The 17,385-nt window shown below is 36.0% G+C and overlaps 1 protein-coding gene across 6 annotated transcripts in view; it reads left to right on the top strand.

Moving 5' to 3' along the window:
- zfh2 (Zn finger homeodomain 2) overlaps nucleotides 1-17,385 on the top strand; it is a 62,590-nt gene that overhangs the window by 30,024 nt on the left and 15,181 nt on the right. For all 6 annotated transcript variants that reach the window (XM_070287669.1, XM_070287672.1, XM_070287668.1 and 3 more), the window contains 4 exons: nucleotides 3,119-4,663; nucleotides 10,308-10,489; nucleotides 12,158-13,735; nucleotides 15,931-17,328. In XM_070287669.1, the coding sequence (XP_070143770.1) occupies nucleotides 3,156-4,663; nucleotides 10,308-10,489; nucleotides 12,158-13,735; nucleotides 15,931-17,328 (4,666 nt within the window). In that variant the 5' untranslated portion in view covers nucleotides 3,119-3,155. The remainder of the gene's footprint in view (nucleotides 1-3,118; nucleotides 4,664-10,307; nucleotides 10,490-12,157; nucleotides 13,736-15,930; nucleotides 17,329-17,385) is intronic.

A 17,385-nucleotide genomic window follows, 5' to 3' on the forward strand; every position in this document is an offset into this window, starting at 1 on the left:
CAAGGAAGCAATTCCGTATTAACAATAACTACCTACGACGACAATAAAAGGTCAAAAAAGAACAATAACCATCTAACCGGGTAATTACTCTAGCAAACTCAGTTCGTCAGTTCACTCGGCAATTATCTGAAAATGCGTTTTCCCAACTGCCAACTGCAACTATGCCTATGTACATACATACATATGTACGTACATTTTTTCCGTTGACAACTTAAATATAATGTGTGTGCGTGCAGTTGCACACGAATTAGCAGACAATGTATGTAAGTGAGTGTGTGCATGCAAGCACAACAACAACCATTGTTATTAACTCTTTTCATTTCAATACATACATTATATAACTTCTGCATGCAAGTGCTTATCTTCCGATTTTGAGAATAACAAAAGGTTTACCGATCGCTTCTATGGCAGCTATATGATATAGTTGTCCGATTTTTATGAAATTTATACAAAAATTCTAAAATAGTAAAAAAAGCTTATATTTTAGAGTTGATCGGCACGCCGAAGTTTGTATACCCTTGCAGATTGCAATTTGATTATTAAGAATCAAGCCATTACGGTTAAATAAAAATAAAAGTTGTATATGTAAAACATAGCATAAATAAAATGCTGAAAAACACACAAGCAGAGCTTCAATACATTTTAAATTTGACAGTTACAGTTTTACATTTCCAGCTTTACATTTTCTCTACATTTACCGATCGCTTCTCTAGCAGCTATATAGTTGTCCGATTTTCATAAAATTTATACCAAAATTCAAAAATAATAACAAAAGCTTATATATCAGAGTGAATGTTATAATTTTTTTCTATTAACCCTCTAGTGCCCAAGAACGCCTCTAGATGGGCAATGTTAAAAACACCGTTATTTTATTATTTTCATTCTGGCCTATCTTCCCAAAATCGCCTTCATGCGGTCCAAAACCTTGGAGTCATATAAAACTCAATCCGAGCAAAAGTAAAATTTTTTCTAAAACAAACATTCACTTTTGATACATACTGAATCCAAAAATAATTCTTTTTTTTGTGAAACAAAAATTTGGGCACTAGAGGGTTAATTTCCCGAGCGTTCCTATGGCAGCTATAAGATATAGTCGTCCGATTTTCATAAAATTTAAAGCAAAAATATGAAATTTAAAAAAATCGCCAATTCTAAAAAATAACGAAAGTATGTTGAAAAACAGTCAAGTTACAATTTTTTTTCCAAAAATGTATCGATCATTTGTATGCCAGCTATATGATATAATCGTCCGATCCGGCCCGTTCTGACACATATAGCAGTGGGAGTATTTAAAAGGCTATTTGCTAAGTTTCATTTAGATAGCTTTAAAAATAAGCGACTAGTTTGCATAGAAACAAACAGACGGACGGACAGACGGACATGGCTAGATCGACTCGGCTGTTATGCTGGTATATATATATATATATATATAAACTTAATAGGGTCGGAAATGTCTCCACTGCGTTGCAAACTTCTGACTGAAATTATAATACCCTGCAATGGTTTAAAAACCGCGAAGTTATAAATAGTTTCCAATAATTTCCCGATCGGGTTTTCGGAGGCTATATAAAGAGTTTTCTGGGTTTATACAACATTAAAACCGAAATTCTAAAATAATTCCTTTTGTCATATCTCAAAGTAGATGAATATATTATATTTTTAAAACCGGTTTTTTCTTAAATATTATCCAATTTTTCCTATGACAGCTATATGATATAGTCGTCCGTTCTGACTTATATACTAGTGGGAGAGACTAATTTGCTTAGATCGACTCGGTTATACATATATAATAAGTTTACATATACTTTATATGGTCGGAAATGACTCTTACTTCTTACTAAATTTGTAATACCCTGCAATAATACCCTGCATATTGAACACAACTGTACGTGAAATTTAAAGGTTAGAAGCAAACAAACAAGTGCTTCTATAAAGCTAGGCAGATTCAGTTAAAAATTCTTAAGTTATTGAGCAAAGACTGGGAATATCTTTGAGAGGTAACGCAAAAACTAAGCACGTCGCGTTGTCCGATGAATATTGGCATTCTTGAAGAGAAGAAAAGAACACAAAATCCATTCTTATAGACTAAAGGTGCTATGCTTGGATCTCGTCCTGGGTTCTTTGGTTTCTCTCTGGCTTTGCGTCCAAAAGTCGTTTGCATACCAAGCCAACTGTAACCTCAACTGCAGCCAACTGCAAAAGCCGCGCCGCAGCTAAAACGCCACAAGCAAAGCTCAAGAGGTGGCTGTAGCTACACGGAGAGAAAAGAATATGGATACCAATAATGGCCTATCAATTCCAACAGTGTTTTTATATGAATAAAGGGCTGAAGTTTTCGATTTGAAAATGCCTGCGATGCCCGAAAAAAAAATATTAATTTTAACTGGGTTTTTTTTATTACTGTGTATACGTGGAACAGAGTCAGAATCAAACCACCGCACCACTCGATGGTGGCTGATATATCACGGAATTTTGTATGTGGGTGTAAAGGCAGCACAAAAAAAACTTGACTCTGACTTTGAAACCAGTTGAGGAATATGAAGAACAGATAACGACGACTCCACAGAAATAAAGACATACAACAAAAAAAAAGGAACAGAGGCACGCGCGAAATATTTTTCGAACGAATCAAAAGAAGAACGGATGCGGATCGGGGGAAGTCAGTAAGCAGGGAAAACCTTGACTTCCTTTGTCTTGCGCATAACGATAAGGCAGTGAACTTTACAATTTCTCCAACTACTTCTACCAATTCCCAAATGCGGACTAAAGTGTGAACAAACAATAATAATCTTTATTATTAAAAAAAATGCAGTATTAGTAGTAAGTAAGTAAGTATATATTTTATGTGATTTTTATTTTACAATTTACTTTCCTACTGCATTTTTTTTTAATAATAAAAAAAAATTATTATATATATATACATATTTGCCAGCTGTCCTTACTATGCAAACTAGCAATCCAAGTTTTTCATCTGAATTAAACTTCCCAGATAGTCTTCATTTTTAGTGCTTAAGCTATCTTAAAAGCGATCGGTCTTTTTATATGAGAAAACATGCAGTTCTTCCTAGCCCTTAAGAACCTATTATTATTAATATTTAACACAATTTATTTATTTCAGCTTCTATAATAATGGTAATGACGAAGACGGCTCTCCAATGTCCAGTACTGACGTGGAAACTTTTAATGGCAAAATAGTATACAATCTTGATGGCAGTAGCGCCTATATTATCGATGCAGATAGTGCCAATGATAATGGAAATGGTGAAACATCGAAGTTTAGGCAAGCAACAGCATCGATTTCTGTAAAAAAGAACTTTTCGAATGCCAACGATATCGGTTTTGTGGAAGCAAAAGAAAAAAAAGAACAACAGGAGCAGGAGCAGCATCAGAAACAGGAGCAAGAGCAGGAGACTCTGTACAAAACCAGTCCCAGGATCCATTCATTTCGTGTGGTAACGGCGCAGGATGCTAATTCAAATCCAACCAGAGATATAATATTCAAGATTCAAAAACCCATATTAATGTGCTTCATATGCAAATTATCATTTGGCAACGTCAAGTCCTTTAGCTTGCATGCTAACACCGAACACAAGCTCAATTTAATCGAGTTGGAACAGCAACTACTTAAACGGGAGTATTCTAGCGCCATAATACAGCGAAATATGGATGAAAAGCCATCGATATCATTTCTGCAGCCATTGGATATTAATACCGCCGGTGATGTCGCCGATGAAAAGAATCTACAACAGATATCTACCGATGCGGTTGGTCCTATTCCTCCTAAAACTGATAAACAAGAGAAAGAGAATGAGAATGATAATCATGATCAATGTCGAGAGCGGGAGCCACAGAATGATTCTGAAAACGATCACGAATCTGATCATGTTAGTAATAATCAAATGGCAGCACCTAGTGCATATTATCATCATCAAGTGAAGTCATCTATGAAATTTGGTTCCTTAAACTCAGTAACAGAAACAACAAAGACTAATAAACTATCGAAAGTATCTGTACCCTCATCATCGTCCTCAACCAGTTCCGGCGAGGTCTCATCATTATCCCGTACTGATAATCTAAGTAATAATATTAATAATAAGTCAGAAGAGTCATCATTGGAAGTAGAAATGAATCCAGGCTCATCATTGTCACCTCAAAGAAATGAATTATCAGAGGTTCCCAGCTCTGATTTCTTGGCAGCCACTGCTCCTGGCGTATTCCCTCCTCAAGTCAGTTCTTTCCATGCTTCGCTAGCAGCTCTGGCCGCCAACAATACTGAATCAAATGGCAATCGTGTTAAGCTTATAACCGAGTTCCTTCAACAGCAACTGCAGCAACATCAGCAATCGCAGCAGCAACATCAAAGTTCCTTATTTCCCAGCCAATGTCTCGAACATCCTGATTTTAATGGTGTCGATTGTAAAACTTGTGAATTCCTTGAAATCCAAGGAAGGACCAAGTCACCATCTTTGCCACAGCTTCAGGTTCCGCCACTTCGCTCGCCATGCAACAACCTGGCCATGTCTCCTAGTTCATCATCAGTAACCAGCGTGGGAAATGCAGCGGCAACAAGCACAAGCGCAGCAACAGGCGCCACGTCCAGCTTCACTATTGGTGCCTGTTCGGATCACATCAACGGACGTCCCCAGGGTGTGGACTGTGCGCGGTATGTATGCGATAATTACTTACTTTGAGATTAGAAAAAGTTCACAAGAGATAATTCTCAGAATCTGCTGTATACATTTTTCTATGGGAATAGCAATATATTCTGCTCGAAAACTAGTATGTCCAAAAACATAGAGGTCTCACTGTCACGTATTTCCAGCTGCTTTTATTTTTTGTAAACAAACTTTATGTAGTAAAGTCTAAATCAATTTGAACGGATTGGTAATCGGATTGGCTCTGGTAATCGAAAACGGGAAGATTTTTTCGTTTTTGAAAACGAGAAATCGTTGCTCCAGTTTCCGAAAAAGAAAGATTTTATCGATTTGAAAAACGGGCACCTTTGTCTGGCCGGAATGAAATGCCCTATTGATGTTTATTCAACACCACCACAAGATCATTCTGGCAGGTAGTTTTTTTATAAACATTATATTTCTGACCCCACCTCAGATTTGACAACAACATTTTTGCCATGTTCGCAAAAAGTTATCGCCATGGCTGCCATGTTGCTGGTGGAACAAAACAGCCAGTTAAAAATACTTATAAAATATAAATGAATACATTAATAACTTTAAAGGAACGCCAATATTGTTGTTTCTAAATAATGCTATTTAATTTGATTATTTAAATGGTCAAAATTGACCAAATAATTAATTGAGACCACCGGAATTAAAACTGTGAGAGATGTGGTAGCCCGCTCTTGTGGAACACAGCTGTTTTACGTTGAATTAATTTTTGAAAATACAAGTGCACAAATATTGATTGCTTATTTTTAATTAAACACAGAGCTATTATTTTCAGAGGAAAGCACAAATGGACTTTCCAGGATGAGGTCATCCTGGGGTTTATGAAGGACAACCCAGATTTTTCCAGGGGGCTTAGTAAGGGCGACAAGGTTCTAAGCCACCTTGCTTACTTTTGACCAAAATCACAAATTAGCTGTTTGAGCGTAAGAAACGATGAGAAAACGAAACATTCCGATAGCAAAACGATAGCAGAAATTTTCCGAAAGCCGGAGCAGCTAAAAACGAAAACGAACGATTTCGCCCAAAACGAAAAAATTTTACGATTACCGGAGCAGGCCTGATAAATGATGTATAAAGCTATAGAGCAACTAACCAAATTAACTCCGCGACAATGGCCCCCAAGGCACTGTTAATATAAATTGAATTAAAATGCCCTTTGTCGGTTAAATCTCATATTATGGAAAATAAAAAAGTCCTCAAAAATGTTGTATGGAATAAGAACAACGGTTCTTAAGGGGGTTTCCTGAATTAGGAGGCAAAAAAAAATCGATTTTTTTTTATTGCTTAACTCGATAGATAAACTATCTAAGAATATACCACAAAAATTTCAGAAGCGAATTCGAAGTATTTTCGAAGATACAGAGAAGAAAGCAAAGGAGCGCCGAGCAGGTTTGCAGGCGCTTGGCGAACTTTGAAGCGCGTTTTCTCCACTTTCATTTTTACGATTCTTTCGAATTGGCGGGAAAGATAACAAAAAAACTTATTGACCGATTGAAACGAATAAAGGCTTATTCGCTTTAGAATTAAATTCTCTTCTATTTGAACTAAAACGGTTGTTGAAAACCGCTTTTTATATTTTTTACAGCATGTTAAAGTCAATATTGCATTTTTCGGGATAAAATATTTCTACTTCAATAAAAATTAAACAAAAGAATTAAATATAATTTTTGTTGTATTTCCTAAAAATTTCGGGAACTTCATTCGTTTTACCTTTTTTTTAATTTTTTTTATTTCATTTTGAAATTTGGAGTGTCAGTTCATTATGAAATAACACTTTTATTTTATTTTATTTTAATTCCTATAGCCAATTTTCCCTTTAAGATGCCTTCAAAAATAATTTGATATAATTACTTTGAGATCAAAATCACAGTTGCTCAGTTCGTTTTCAAAATTTTTCGCTCGCAACATTTATCTTATGTTAGTACCTAGACATGAAAGTCCTTTCCTTTCTCTCTTTACTGCGTTTTAAAAAAATAATTTTTACAGCAGATTTATCTTATCCTATTACCAGGCTTTAGTTCTTTGCTTAAGGGGTTATATAAAGTTGTGATGATAAAAAAAAGACTTTTTTTTATTGCATATTCTTCAAGTATATACTGTTGAGAATACTCTCACAAAAATTCAGAACGATCGGAGCATTACAACCGTGGTTGTAGCTATTTATAGCGCACGACCTGCACTTCGGCCGGAACAAACTTGAAACTTTAAACGCGATTATCTCAGAATCGTTTTTTTCGAAGTTACCTTTGCGGTGGACACGATTACTAAAAAACTATTAATCCGATCAACACCAAATTTTTACCACATATTTATTATAACAATAGCTAGTCCTCTAACGAAGAATTTTTAATTTTTTTTTAAACATTTTTTTAGAGCATAAAAATCGAAAATCTTATACCTTGAAAAAGTCAATTTTTTTTTAAAACCGTCACCATTTTTTTTTTTAATCAAAATTTTTACAAATCCATGGTCTAGAGGACTAGGCAATACAATATACTAACGAAATTTTTTTAAATTTTTGATTTCGGATGAACCGTTCTCGGGATATGATGTCCACCGCAAGTCAACATCGAAAAAAAGACGATCTTGGAATTCGGCCATAACATTTTTAATATTTAATATTTTTTTATAAAAAAAATTGTATAAAGTACCCAGAAACATGTACTAAACAACGTCGGCAAGACATTTTTAATACATATTTTTTATGAAGTCAAAAAAAATCGACAAAATTGAATTTTTTTGAGCGGTACAACTGTATATAACCCCTTAAGTAAAGGAAATTAAGCATCCAACAATATGAGCAGGTATTTTTCTTGATTTAGCATTAATATTATTATTATATATATTTTTGTTGTTTATTAACAAAGGCAAATTGCAGTAACATTACGTTTTCCCAACTCCAGATTTCTGAATGAATTTACTTTAGAAAAGCTAAATCACGTTAAGACTAAAGTACCTTATACTTTGGCTCACAGTTAATTCCACAACTTACTGTGGCTTGGCCCATTTTCTTTGCGGTATTCGGTTAAATATACCTACAAATTTTTTGTTTTGTGTATGCTTAAGGTTTTTCGAATTTTTTGTATAATATATATATATATATATATATATATATATATATATATATAAATAAATTGAGTAGACTTCAGAAGCAATGTGCCGTCAGCGGTTCGTTAGGTTACTTGCTATGGGGTAGTTAAATAACGGGGTGCAAATATTATTATGCCGGATGGACAGAAAGGGTTGCGATTACGTGTCCGTCCAAGCACAGCCCTAATATGACTAATTATTTAAGGCTACGCGTTTGAACTTTTGAACTGTAACTGTAACGAGAGCTGAGCTGAACAATAAGTCATTAGGCCAAGGAAACAGGAACCAGTAATTGCGATATAGAAATATGTGTGAGGAGGAGTTATGCTATGCCCTTAGGTAATTTTGGCTGGCTTGACTGGACTATCTTGTTCATTTAAACGCAAATGACGTTTGGGATTTGGGGTTTTGAAGCACGCATAACTGGTGTTAGTTAACACGATAGTCCCTGATTGCCATCACTTTTATTTTTAAATAATTATTATTGTTCATTTTGACATATTAGAGAATTTGAAAATAAGACAGGAAGCTAAGTTCGGCATGCCGAAGTTTGTAAAGCCTTGTAGTTTGGAATTTAATCATGAATAATCGATCCATTTTCGGCTAATGAATGAAAAAACTTGATACATTTAATGAGCATTATTTAAAGTAGTATAAAATGACAATAATTCAGATTAGAAATATGTAATATAATAAAAATGATAAATATAAATATATATGCTGAAAAAACGAAGTAATAACAATATTTATTGCATTTACCTATATATATAAATATATAATATATTAAAAAACAATAAAATTATAAGTTTTTTCTTAAAAAATTTCCGATTTTTCTTAGGGCAGCTAAATGACATGTCGTCCGAGTTTCATAAAATTAAAATTGAATTTGGAAATAATACACAATGGCCATATCTCAGTAGATGAAAATATATTGTAAAACAGTAAAGTTATAATTTATTTTCTAAAAATTTTCCGGTCGTTTCTTTGGCAGCCAGGAGTGCGGAAAGAAAATCAGGGCCCCGGGGTATCGGATCCGGCGGTATCTAAGTTCGGACCCCTTCCTTTAACTTAAAAAGTTTTAAAACGTTTTCATGATGCATTGAAAAAAAAACAGAAAAATAAAAAACCGTATAACATTAATAATTCTACCGAAAAATCTTTATACCATGATGGTTCAGAGAAGAGTAACTTAAAGAAATCAGAGCTTCCCATTTGATATTAATTAATCAGCCTCGATGCCATTTTTCCCTGTAAAATATAAATATGTAAATTTTATGCCTGTGTGTTTCAGTTAACAGAAAAGTTTAAGATCTTTTTTTATGTTTTGTGTATGCTGGATGGGAGACAAAAATTAAACCAATTGCGCTGATTTCACTTAATAAATGCTCCCCCAGTTTCTCAATTGTCACAAATTAGTGGTGTCGCTTACCGAGGTGACTGTGGTCGGTTCGGGTTCGAGTTCGGGTTCTCCGGGTATCATTAAAATTTTACCGATCCTTTGTTGTTAAATGGGATGCTGCGTTTATCAAATTAAAAATAATCAAAGTACTAAGTGATTTTAAAAAGTAGGAAAGCAACAGTTGAGTGAGACCGCGTGTGAAATACGCGGTACCCCAAGCATTGTGGTTGAAATTAAAATGAAAAACATGTTGAGCGGCACCCAACTGGTGCTGTCGACCCAAATGGAACAGAAATTTCATTGTATATTTCATATGTAAGTCGGTTATTAACCGATTTAATAACATTTTATAAGAATTAATATTTATTTACAATTTATAGGTTAGTTACTGTACGCTATGGTATAAAAAATGGGGATGGCCTAATTGTATACCAAACTGGATCTTGGTATCTCTAGCACAAGTATCAAAAAAAAAAAAATAGAAGATTAAAATTGAATCAGTAATATATCTTATTCTGGTTGGTACAATTTTCTAAGCCACAACGTGAATAAGGTACCGGGTATTAAAATTTAAGACAATGTAAACCATAAGGATGTAAATCCTTCAATTTCTGTTTTAGTCTGGTACTAACAAAAGATAAATTGCTTTCGAAAAGTTCCATGCTAAATTGATATAGATTTTTGGTCGGGAATCAGTGTGACCAAATAGCTTAAAGAAAAGGCGAAAAGGCTGTTTTATGTAAACAAACTTCATAAAGTGAAATTAAAGATCGAAATACAATGCCTTTTGTGGGTAAAATCACGGCCTTCGCTCTTAACTGCACTTATTAGAGTAAAACGATTACTCTAGAAAATGTTTTGTTTCTTAAGTTTCTTCATATTTATATTTACTTTCGAAAGATATGAATTCATTTATTTCACTAAAAATCACAGCTTGTAAGTTCTTTGATCTGGCAACTTTTTTAGCCTTTCTATCGCAACATTTATCTAATGTTAGTTCATGCGAAAGCAAAAAGTATGACAATTCTTCTTCTTTCTCTCTTCGTTGTTTACGTTAGTATCAGCCGTTATATGTATTATAAAATCTTGCAGCTTTTGATTGTTGCTATATTATTAATATAATCGTATTTTAGCTGCGAAATGTTGCTTAGCTCAGCGCGATTAAACAGCGGCGTGCAAATGTCCACACGAAACTCCTGCAAGACCCTAAAATGTCCACAATGTAATTGGCATTACAAATATCAGGAAACGCTGGAGATTCACATGCGGGAGAAGCATCCAGATGGAGAAAGTGCGTGCGGTTATTGTTTGGCAGGTAAGAATATCTGTTAGTAGTAACTACTTAAATTTTTGTTGTCTAGAAGATAAACCTGCAGGCACAACTACTTCAGTTAAAAATTTAAGAACACAAAAGGAAGCTAACTTCGGCACATCTAAATTTCTATACTCTTGCAGCTTGCGTCAAAGAAATGAAAATCTAACAGGAGATAAAACAATTATACATATCATAATATTTCGGTTTTAATCATATTTCAAGATTATTTTAAAATCGAATAAAATAAATATATCTGGTTGAAATATTTACCTAATATAATATAAATTATAACAGGAAAGGAAGCTCGCAAAAGTTTGTATACCCTTGCAGCTTGCGGTTGGCAGCTATATGATATAGTGGTCCGATTTCCATAAAACTAAACCGGAATTCTGAATTCGGAATTTTATAATCATAACCTGATATGGTAATATAATTATGATCAAAAGATTTCCCATCCTTACAATATATATTTTCTTAATCATCATCAACAGCAGAGTCGATCTAGTCACGTCTATCAATACGTCAGTCACCCTATCTGTCTTATATATTTCCTTTTATTTTTATACCCTTGCAGGTTATTATAATTTCAGTCAGAAGTTTGCAACGCAGTGAAGGAGACGTTTCCGACCCTATAAAGTATATATATTCTTGATCAGCATCAACAGCCGAGTCGATCTAGCCATGTCCGTCTGTCCGTCTGTCCCTCCGTCTTTCCGTTTCTACGCAAACAAGTCCCTCAGTTTTAAAGCTATATGAATGAAACTTTGCATATAGTCTTTTATATACTCTCACTACTATATATGTCGGAACGGGCCGGATCGGACGATTATATCATATAGCTGCCATACAAATGTTCGATAAATTTTTAGAAAAAAAATAATAACTTGGCTGTTTTTCAATATAATTGCATCATTTTTGAGATATAGCAATTTTATATTATTCCAGAATTTTGGTAAAAATTTTATCAAAATCGGACCACTATATCTTATAGCTGCCATAGGAACGATCGGAAAATTAATCGAAAAAAATTATAACTTCGTTGTTTTCAACGTATTTTACACATGAGCTTCTGGTATTATTTCAGAATTTTGGTATAAATTTTATGAAAATCGGACGACTATATCTTATAGCTGCCATAGGAACGATATGGAAAGTAAAAGATAAAATTATAACTTCGTTGTTTTTCAACGTATTTTTATCTATTCTGAGATATGAGCTTTACTTATTATTTCAGAATTTTGGTAACAATAATTTAAAAATCGGACAACTATATCATATAGCTGCCATAGAAGCGATCCGTAGATGTAGAGAAAATGTAAAGCTGTGAATGTATAACTGTAACTGTCAAACTGTAAACATAATAAGTATAGGTAAAATGTTTTGAAACTCTTTTTAGTGTCTGTTTTCGGCATTATAATTTATAATATAAATATGAAAACCAATCTGCAAGGGTATACAAACTTCGGCGTGCCGAAGTTAGCTTCCTTTCTTGTTTCTATTAATTTGACCATAATGTATAGATTCTTAATGATCCAATTGAAAACTGCAAGGGTATAAAAACTTAGGCGTGCCGAAGTTAGCTTCTCTTCTGTTTTTCATAATAATAATTTATACAGATACTATTTTAATAACTAATAACCGCTGATAACAATCCCTTTACACTTACAGGACAGCAACACCCTCGCTTGGCACGCGGAGAATCCTATTCCTGCGGTTATAAGCCGTATCGCTGTGAGATATGTAACTATTCTACGACCACCAAGGGGAATCTCTCGATTCACATGCAATCTGATAAGCATTTGAATAATATGCAAGAGTTGAATAGCTCACAGAATATGGTTGCTGCGGCCGTGGCGACAGGAAAGTTGCTTCTCTCCAGCAGTTCCTCATCACCCCAAGGAGCTGGTACTTCCAATAGTGCTCCTCCTCCAGTTGGTTCCTCGTCCTGCTTAACAACGAATAATGTTGTGGGAAATCCTTCAACTTCCAACAACTCGAATGCTAGCTCCGGCACGGTCGCTAGCTCTAGCTCCAGCGTTAACCTAAAGCCAAAGCCTTCATTTCGTTGCGACATCTGTAGCTATGAAACATCTGTTGCTCGAAACTTAAGGATTCATATGACCAGCGAGAAGCATACCCATAATATGGCGGTGCTGCAGAATAATATAAAGCATATACAGACATTTAACTTTTTACAACAGCAGCAACAATCTAGTGCTTCGGGAGGAGTGAGTTCCAGCGGAGTAGCAGGATCCTTTCTACCCGAAGTTGCTTTGGCAGATTTGGCTTATAATCAAGCCTTGATGATTCAGTTACTTCACCATCAACAGCAACAGCAACAGTCTTCAGCTAATACCAAATTATCACCAACATCCTCGTCGCCAGATCCCTTTAACTTCTCCATTTCACCGAAGCCCGTTGTGAAAATGGCTCACAATCAAGTACTAAGCTTAGGTCTAGGCATGCCAATAGGTGGAGGCATGATGGAAACCGGGGGAGATACAACGGGAGATTTACCTCAGCCCATCTCAAAGCCCAACGAATGGCCCTCGGCCCTCTATAGTTGCCTAATTTGTGATTCGTTCAACACCAACAATTTGGATGATCTCAATCAACATTTGCTAGTAGATCGATCGCGATCACAATCCACCGCCACTTCGTGCTCTACAGAAATAATGCTAATTCACAACAACAACTATATATGTAGACTTTGTAATTATAAAACTAATCTCAAAGCAAACTTTCAACTTCATAGCAAGACGGATAAGCATTTGCAGAAACTCAGCTACATCAATCACATTAAGGAGGGCGGCATACGCAATGAGTACAAGTTTCAACAACACTTTCAACAACAACACATCAATGTTGTGCAATTGAAATGCAATTGTTGTGATTTTATCACAAATTCGATACAAAAACTATCGCTGCACACACAACAAATGCGACACGATACCATGCGAATGATATTTCAACATTTACTGTATATTTTACAGCAAAGTAACTTGAAAAAGAACGATGACGATTCCTTTCTCGATGATGATCAAATTAATAAGAAACATCTAGTACTGCTTTGTCAGCTGTGCAATTTCAGCGCCAAGAATCTCCATGAAATGGTTCAGCATGTGAAGAGCATGAGACACATGCAGGTGGAGCAATTCGTATGCTTACAGCGTCGCAGTGAAAATCAAGAAGTTCCAGCTTTAAATGATGTATTTAAAATAACAGAATGGATTTATGATAATGATGGTAAGCTTGCTTGCTTTTTTGTATAATATTAAAAAATTATGTTTTAAACAAAATGGGAGAATCAATTAAAAGTGCCCAAGCTTACAATACAAATTTTGTGAGTATACTTTTTTCCCCCTTTCTCATACTTCAATAACCATATTGCATATTGCATATTGATATAATACGGTTCGGTTCGGTATTCGTTCGGTTCGTAACTCATCATTAAGCGCTGATTTCAGTTCAATTTTAGTTCTTCTTTTGGCGTCCCTTCCTCCTCTTCCTCGATTATTATCGTTCGTCTTTCGCCTTGGACTTCATCCTCAGCCTCCATTCCGTCGTACCTCCTCTTACCTCATCCTCTCACGTTCAGGAATCATCGTCGCGTTTACCTAAATTCTTCTTTTGCCTTCGCCTTCGCCCTCTCTTTTTCCCCCGCTCCGTTCTGAGATTTATATGCTGAGACGCTGACCCTTAAGGAAATTATTACAAATTACTTAAGAATGCAAAAACGATTATGTGTATCCATCGAATTTGCAATTAGTGACGTGCACACTTTGCTTGCTGCTCTTCCCCAGTCTCGATCGAGCTCAGACTAGTCTTTTTCAAAACCAAATTCAACTTTAACTCCACGCTCTCTGGCAGTGTGAGATTCCCATATCAGATGATAATGCGGCGGCGGCGCAGGCGGCGGAGGCGGCGTCGTGCAGGCGCTGCATATAACCGCAGAACAGTGAGGCCTCCGTGCAGAGACACACACTAACACAACAAACAACAGTCGCCGCTCCGCCGACACCTTTATACCGCAACAAATACAAACAACAGCGACACAAAAATAAATACACCTTTAATTTTTAATAATTTTGTATTTTTCTTTTATTTATTTTTATAAAAAAAAGAAACAGTTGTAAATAAAAATAAAGACATTTTAGTTTGGTTATTTCTATTTTTAACCTCTGAACGTTTTAGTTAGGCAAATTTTTATTTTTTTTTGCAAACAACTCAGTAAGTCAAAGAGTCATTTTCGATCCGGCATATATGTATGTACTCTTAATCAGCATCAGCCGCCGAGTCGATAAGGCTGTCTGTCTGTCCTCCTGTTTGTCTGTTACTATGCGAACTCATCACTGAGTTATCTACCTATTTAAATGACAATTTTCAGATGGTCTTATACATTTTGAGGGATGTATATAAGTCGGAACGAGACATATCGGATGTCTTTATTATATAACTGTCATAGGAACGATCAGGAAATTAAGAGAACAAATTATAACTCCAGCATTTCTCTACATATTTTCATCTACTCGACAGTTTGTTGTTATACAATTAGGGTTATCATTTTATGAAAATTGGGAGATTATATCATAAAGCTGTCATTGGAACAAGCGGTAAATGAATAGAATATGTATGTATGACTGTAATTGTTAATATAAATATGTAATTTATATTTCCTTTTTTGTTTTTCAACATATAAGAACCAATCCTAAGATATAATTGTTAAGACAATTTCCAAATCATGCTTTTAAATTATATCAAACTGTTAGAAGTTAGTTTGGGCAATTACGTTTTTTTTTTTTCATTTTATATAATCGAAATGGATCGATTTCTAGTAGTATATTTTCAGACTGCAAAGTTAACGACCTTCGGCGTTTCAAAGTTAGTTTCCCTTCTTGTTCCTATTATTTTGGCCGTAGCTGTACAGTCCGGCACTCGCTTTAATTTAGAAAGAAGCACCTAGAGGACCTGAAGACATCTGTGCTGGCAGAGCATCGCAGCACCCACTCCTTTATAGATGCTGATAATTACACCACCATCCTCTACCCTGCTATTCGTGTAGACAATGATGACCAAACCTTTTTCTCTCTTATTTTATTTATACAGAAAAGTATTTGTGCGCAAAAGCTGATATTTTACTTTTTAAACTAGCTAAACAGTAGACTCCCTGTCTTCAGTGTTTTATTCAGTAGCTGGACTTCATGTCCTGGATTTTTATACACTATTCTTTTATTTTATGATCATAACTTTCAGGGTTGACTCAAAAATAAGTGAGAAGAATACAAAAACACTTGAATCGCAAAGAAATAATTATTACTAGCTTAAAAAAGGGATTCTCTATTAGTTAAAATTTATGTAGTCCTTAGAAAAGTAGAAAAAGAAACCGAATCGTATTTTATTGGACGTTTTCTTATCCGATTTTTGATATACATTTTTTTCAGAAATATCTTACGAATCCGGCGTGACTTTAGCAAGGAGCACCACAGCTTCTGCCAATGAACGCTCATCCTTAGAAGCCAACAGCTGTGCTGTTGGTGCTCCAACATCAGCATCATTACCTTCTGCGGCTGTTGAAGCATCATCATCACCATCTTCGGCGCCCGTCGTTGGAGCAGATGTCGGTGTATTCTCTCCGACAACAACTTCACCCTCAAGTTGTTCAACATCTTGTGGCAAAACGTTGGGTATCAGCGTTACATCTCCAACACCGACTGTGAATGATTTTGGTTTGATGTTGAATATTCCTCTTTCTGCTGCTGCTCCGGCTCCTGCTACTGTTTCAGTTCCTGCTGTCAGCGTTCCAACGACCGTGTTCAAGTGCAATCTCTGTGAATATTTTGTGCAATCGAAAAGCGAAATGGAAACTCATATCGAAACGGAACATCCTTGCGCTGATCCCAGTGAGGACTTTATAAGTATACCAACTAATACGGCGGCGCTGCAGGCTTTCCAAACTGCGGTGGCGGCAGCAGCCATAGCAGCGGTACGCCAGCAAAGAGTTAGTGCCATCGAAGCAGTAACGGAGATTAAGCGGGAGGAAGATGATGAAGAGGATGTAGAGGAAGTTAGCAAGTCAATAGAAGTAACTGAGAAAAAGAGTCAAGCAGGCATACAGTGTCCCTTGTGCTTGGAGAATCATTTCCGCGAGAAGACCAGCTTAGAGATGCATTTAACCAGCGTACACAATGTCGCCAGAGATGGTCTGTCCCGACTTTTAATGCTAATTGATCCGAAAGCTTGGGAAGAAAGTAAAAGTAGCATTTCTTCTACAGAAGAAGCAATGGCAACGCCCGAAGAATGCTCTTCCTCTTCTAGTTCGGCAGCTGCCACCACCAATGTATTGGGGATTAATGTACTTGGCTGCCAAAAATGCGAGGCCAGCTTTAAACATGACGAGCAACTGCTTCAGCATGCTCAGCAAACGCAACACTTTCCCATTCAAAATGGTGAATTTTTGTGTCTGGGAGTGACTCACATAAGTCGTCCTTGCTACCTGAGATTTCGAACCCTTCCGATTATGATAAACCACTACCAGGACACTCACATGAGTTCCGTGATCTCGGAACGTCATGTCTACAAATATCGTTGCAAGCAGTGCTCGTTGGCATTTAAAACCCAAGAGAAGTTGACAACTCACATGCTATATCACACGATGAGAGACGCAACGAAGTGCTCCCATTGCCAGCGAAATTTTCGGAGTACGCAGGCGCTGCAAAAGCATATGGATCAGGTGCACGCAGGCGGAGAGGGAGTCAGGGCGAACAGTAGTCCACAGGCGCAGTCGCAGGCCACACCTACCACCGAGCTGCCTGCCCAAGAGGCTTTTGCGGTTAAAGGAGGTAAGGACCCTAAAACAGCATATATGACACATATTTGTTCATTTTTCTTAATGTGAT

Source organism: Drosophila kikkawai, chromosome 4 (genome assembly GCF_030179895.1).
Source record: "Drosophila kikkawai strain 14028-0561.14 chromosome 4, DkikHiC1v2, whole genome shotgun sequence".
In the NCBI taxonomy this organism is placed as follows: Eukaryota; Metazoa; Arthropoda; class Insecta; order Diptera; family Drosophilidae; genus Drosophila; species Drosophila kikkawai.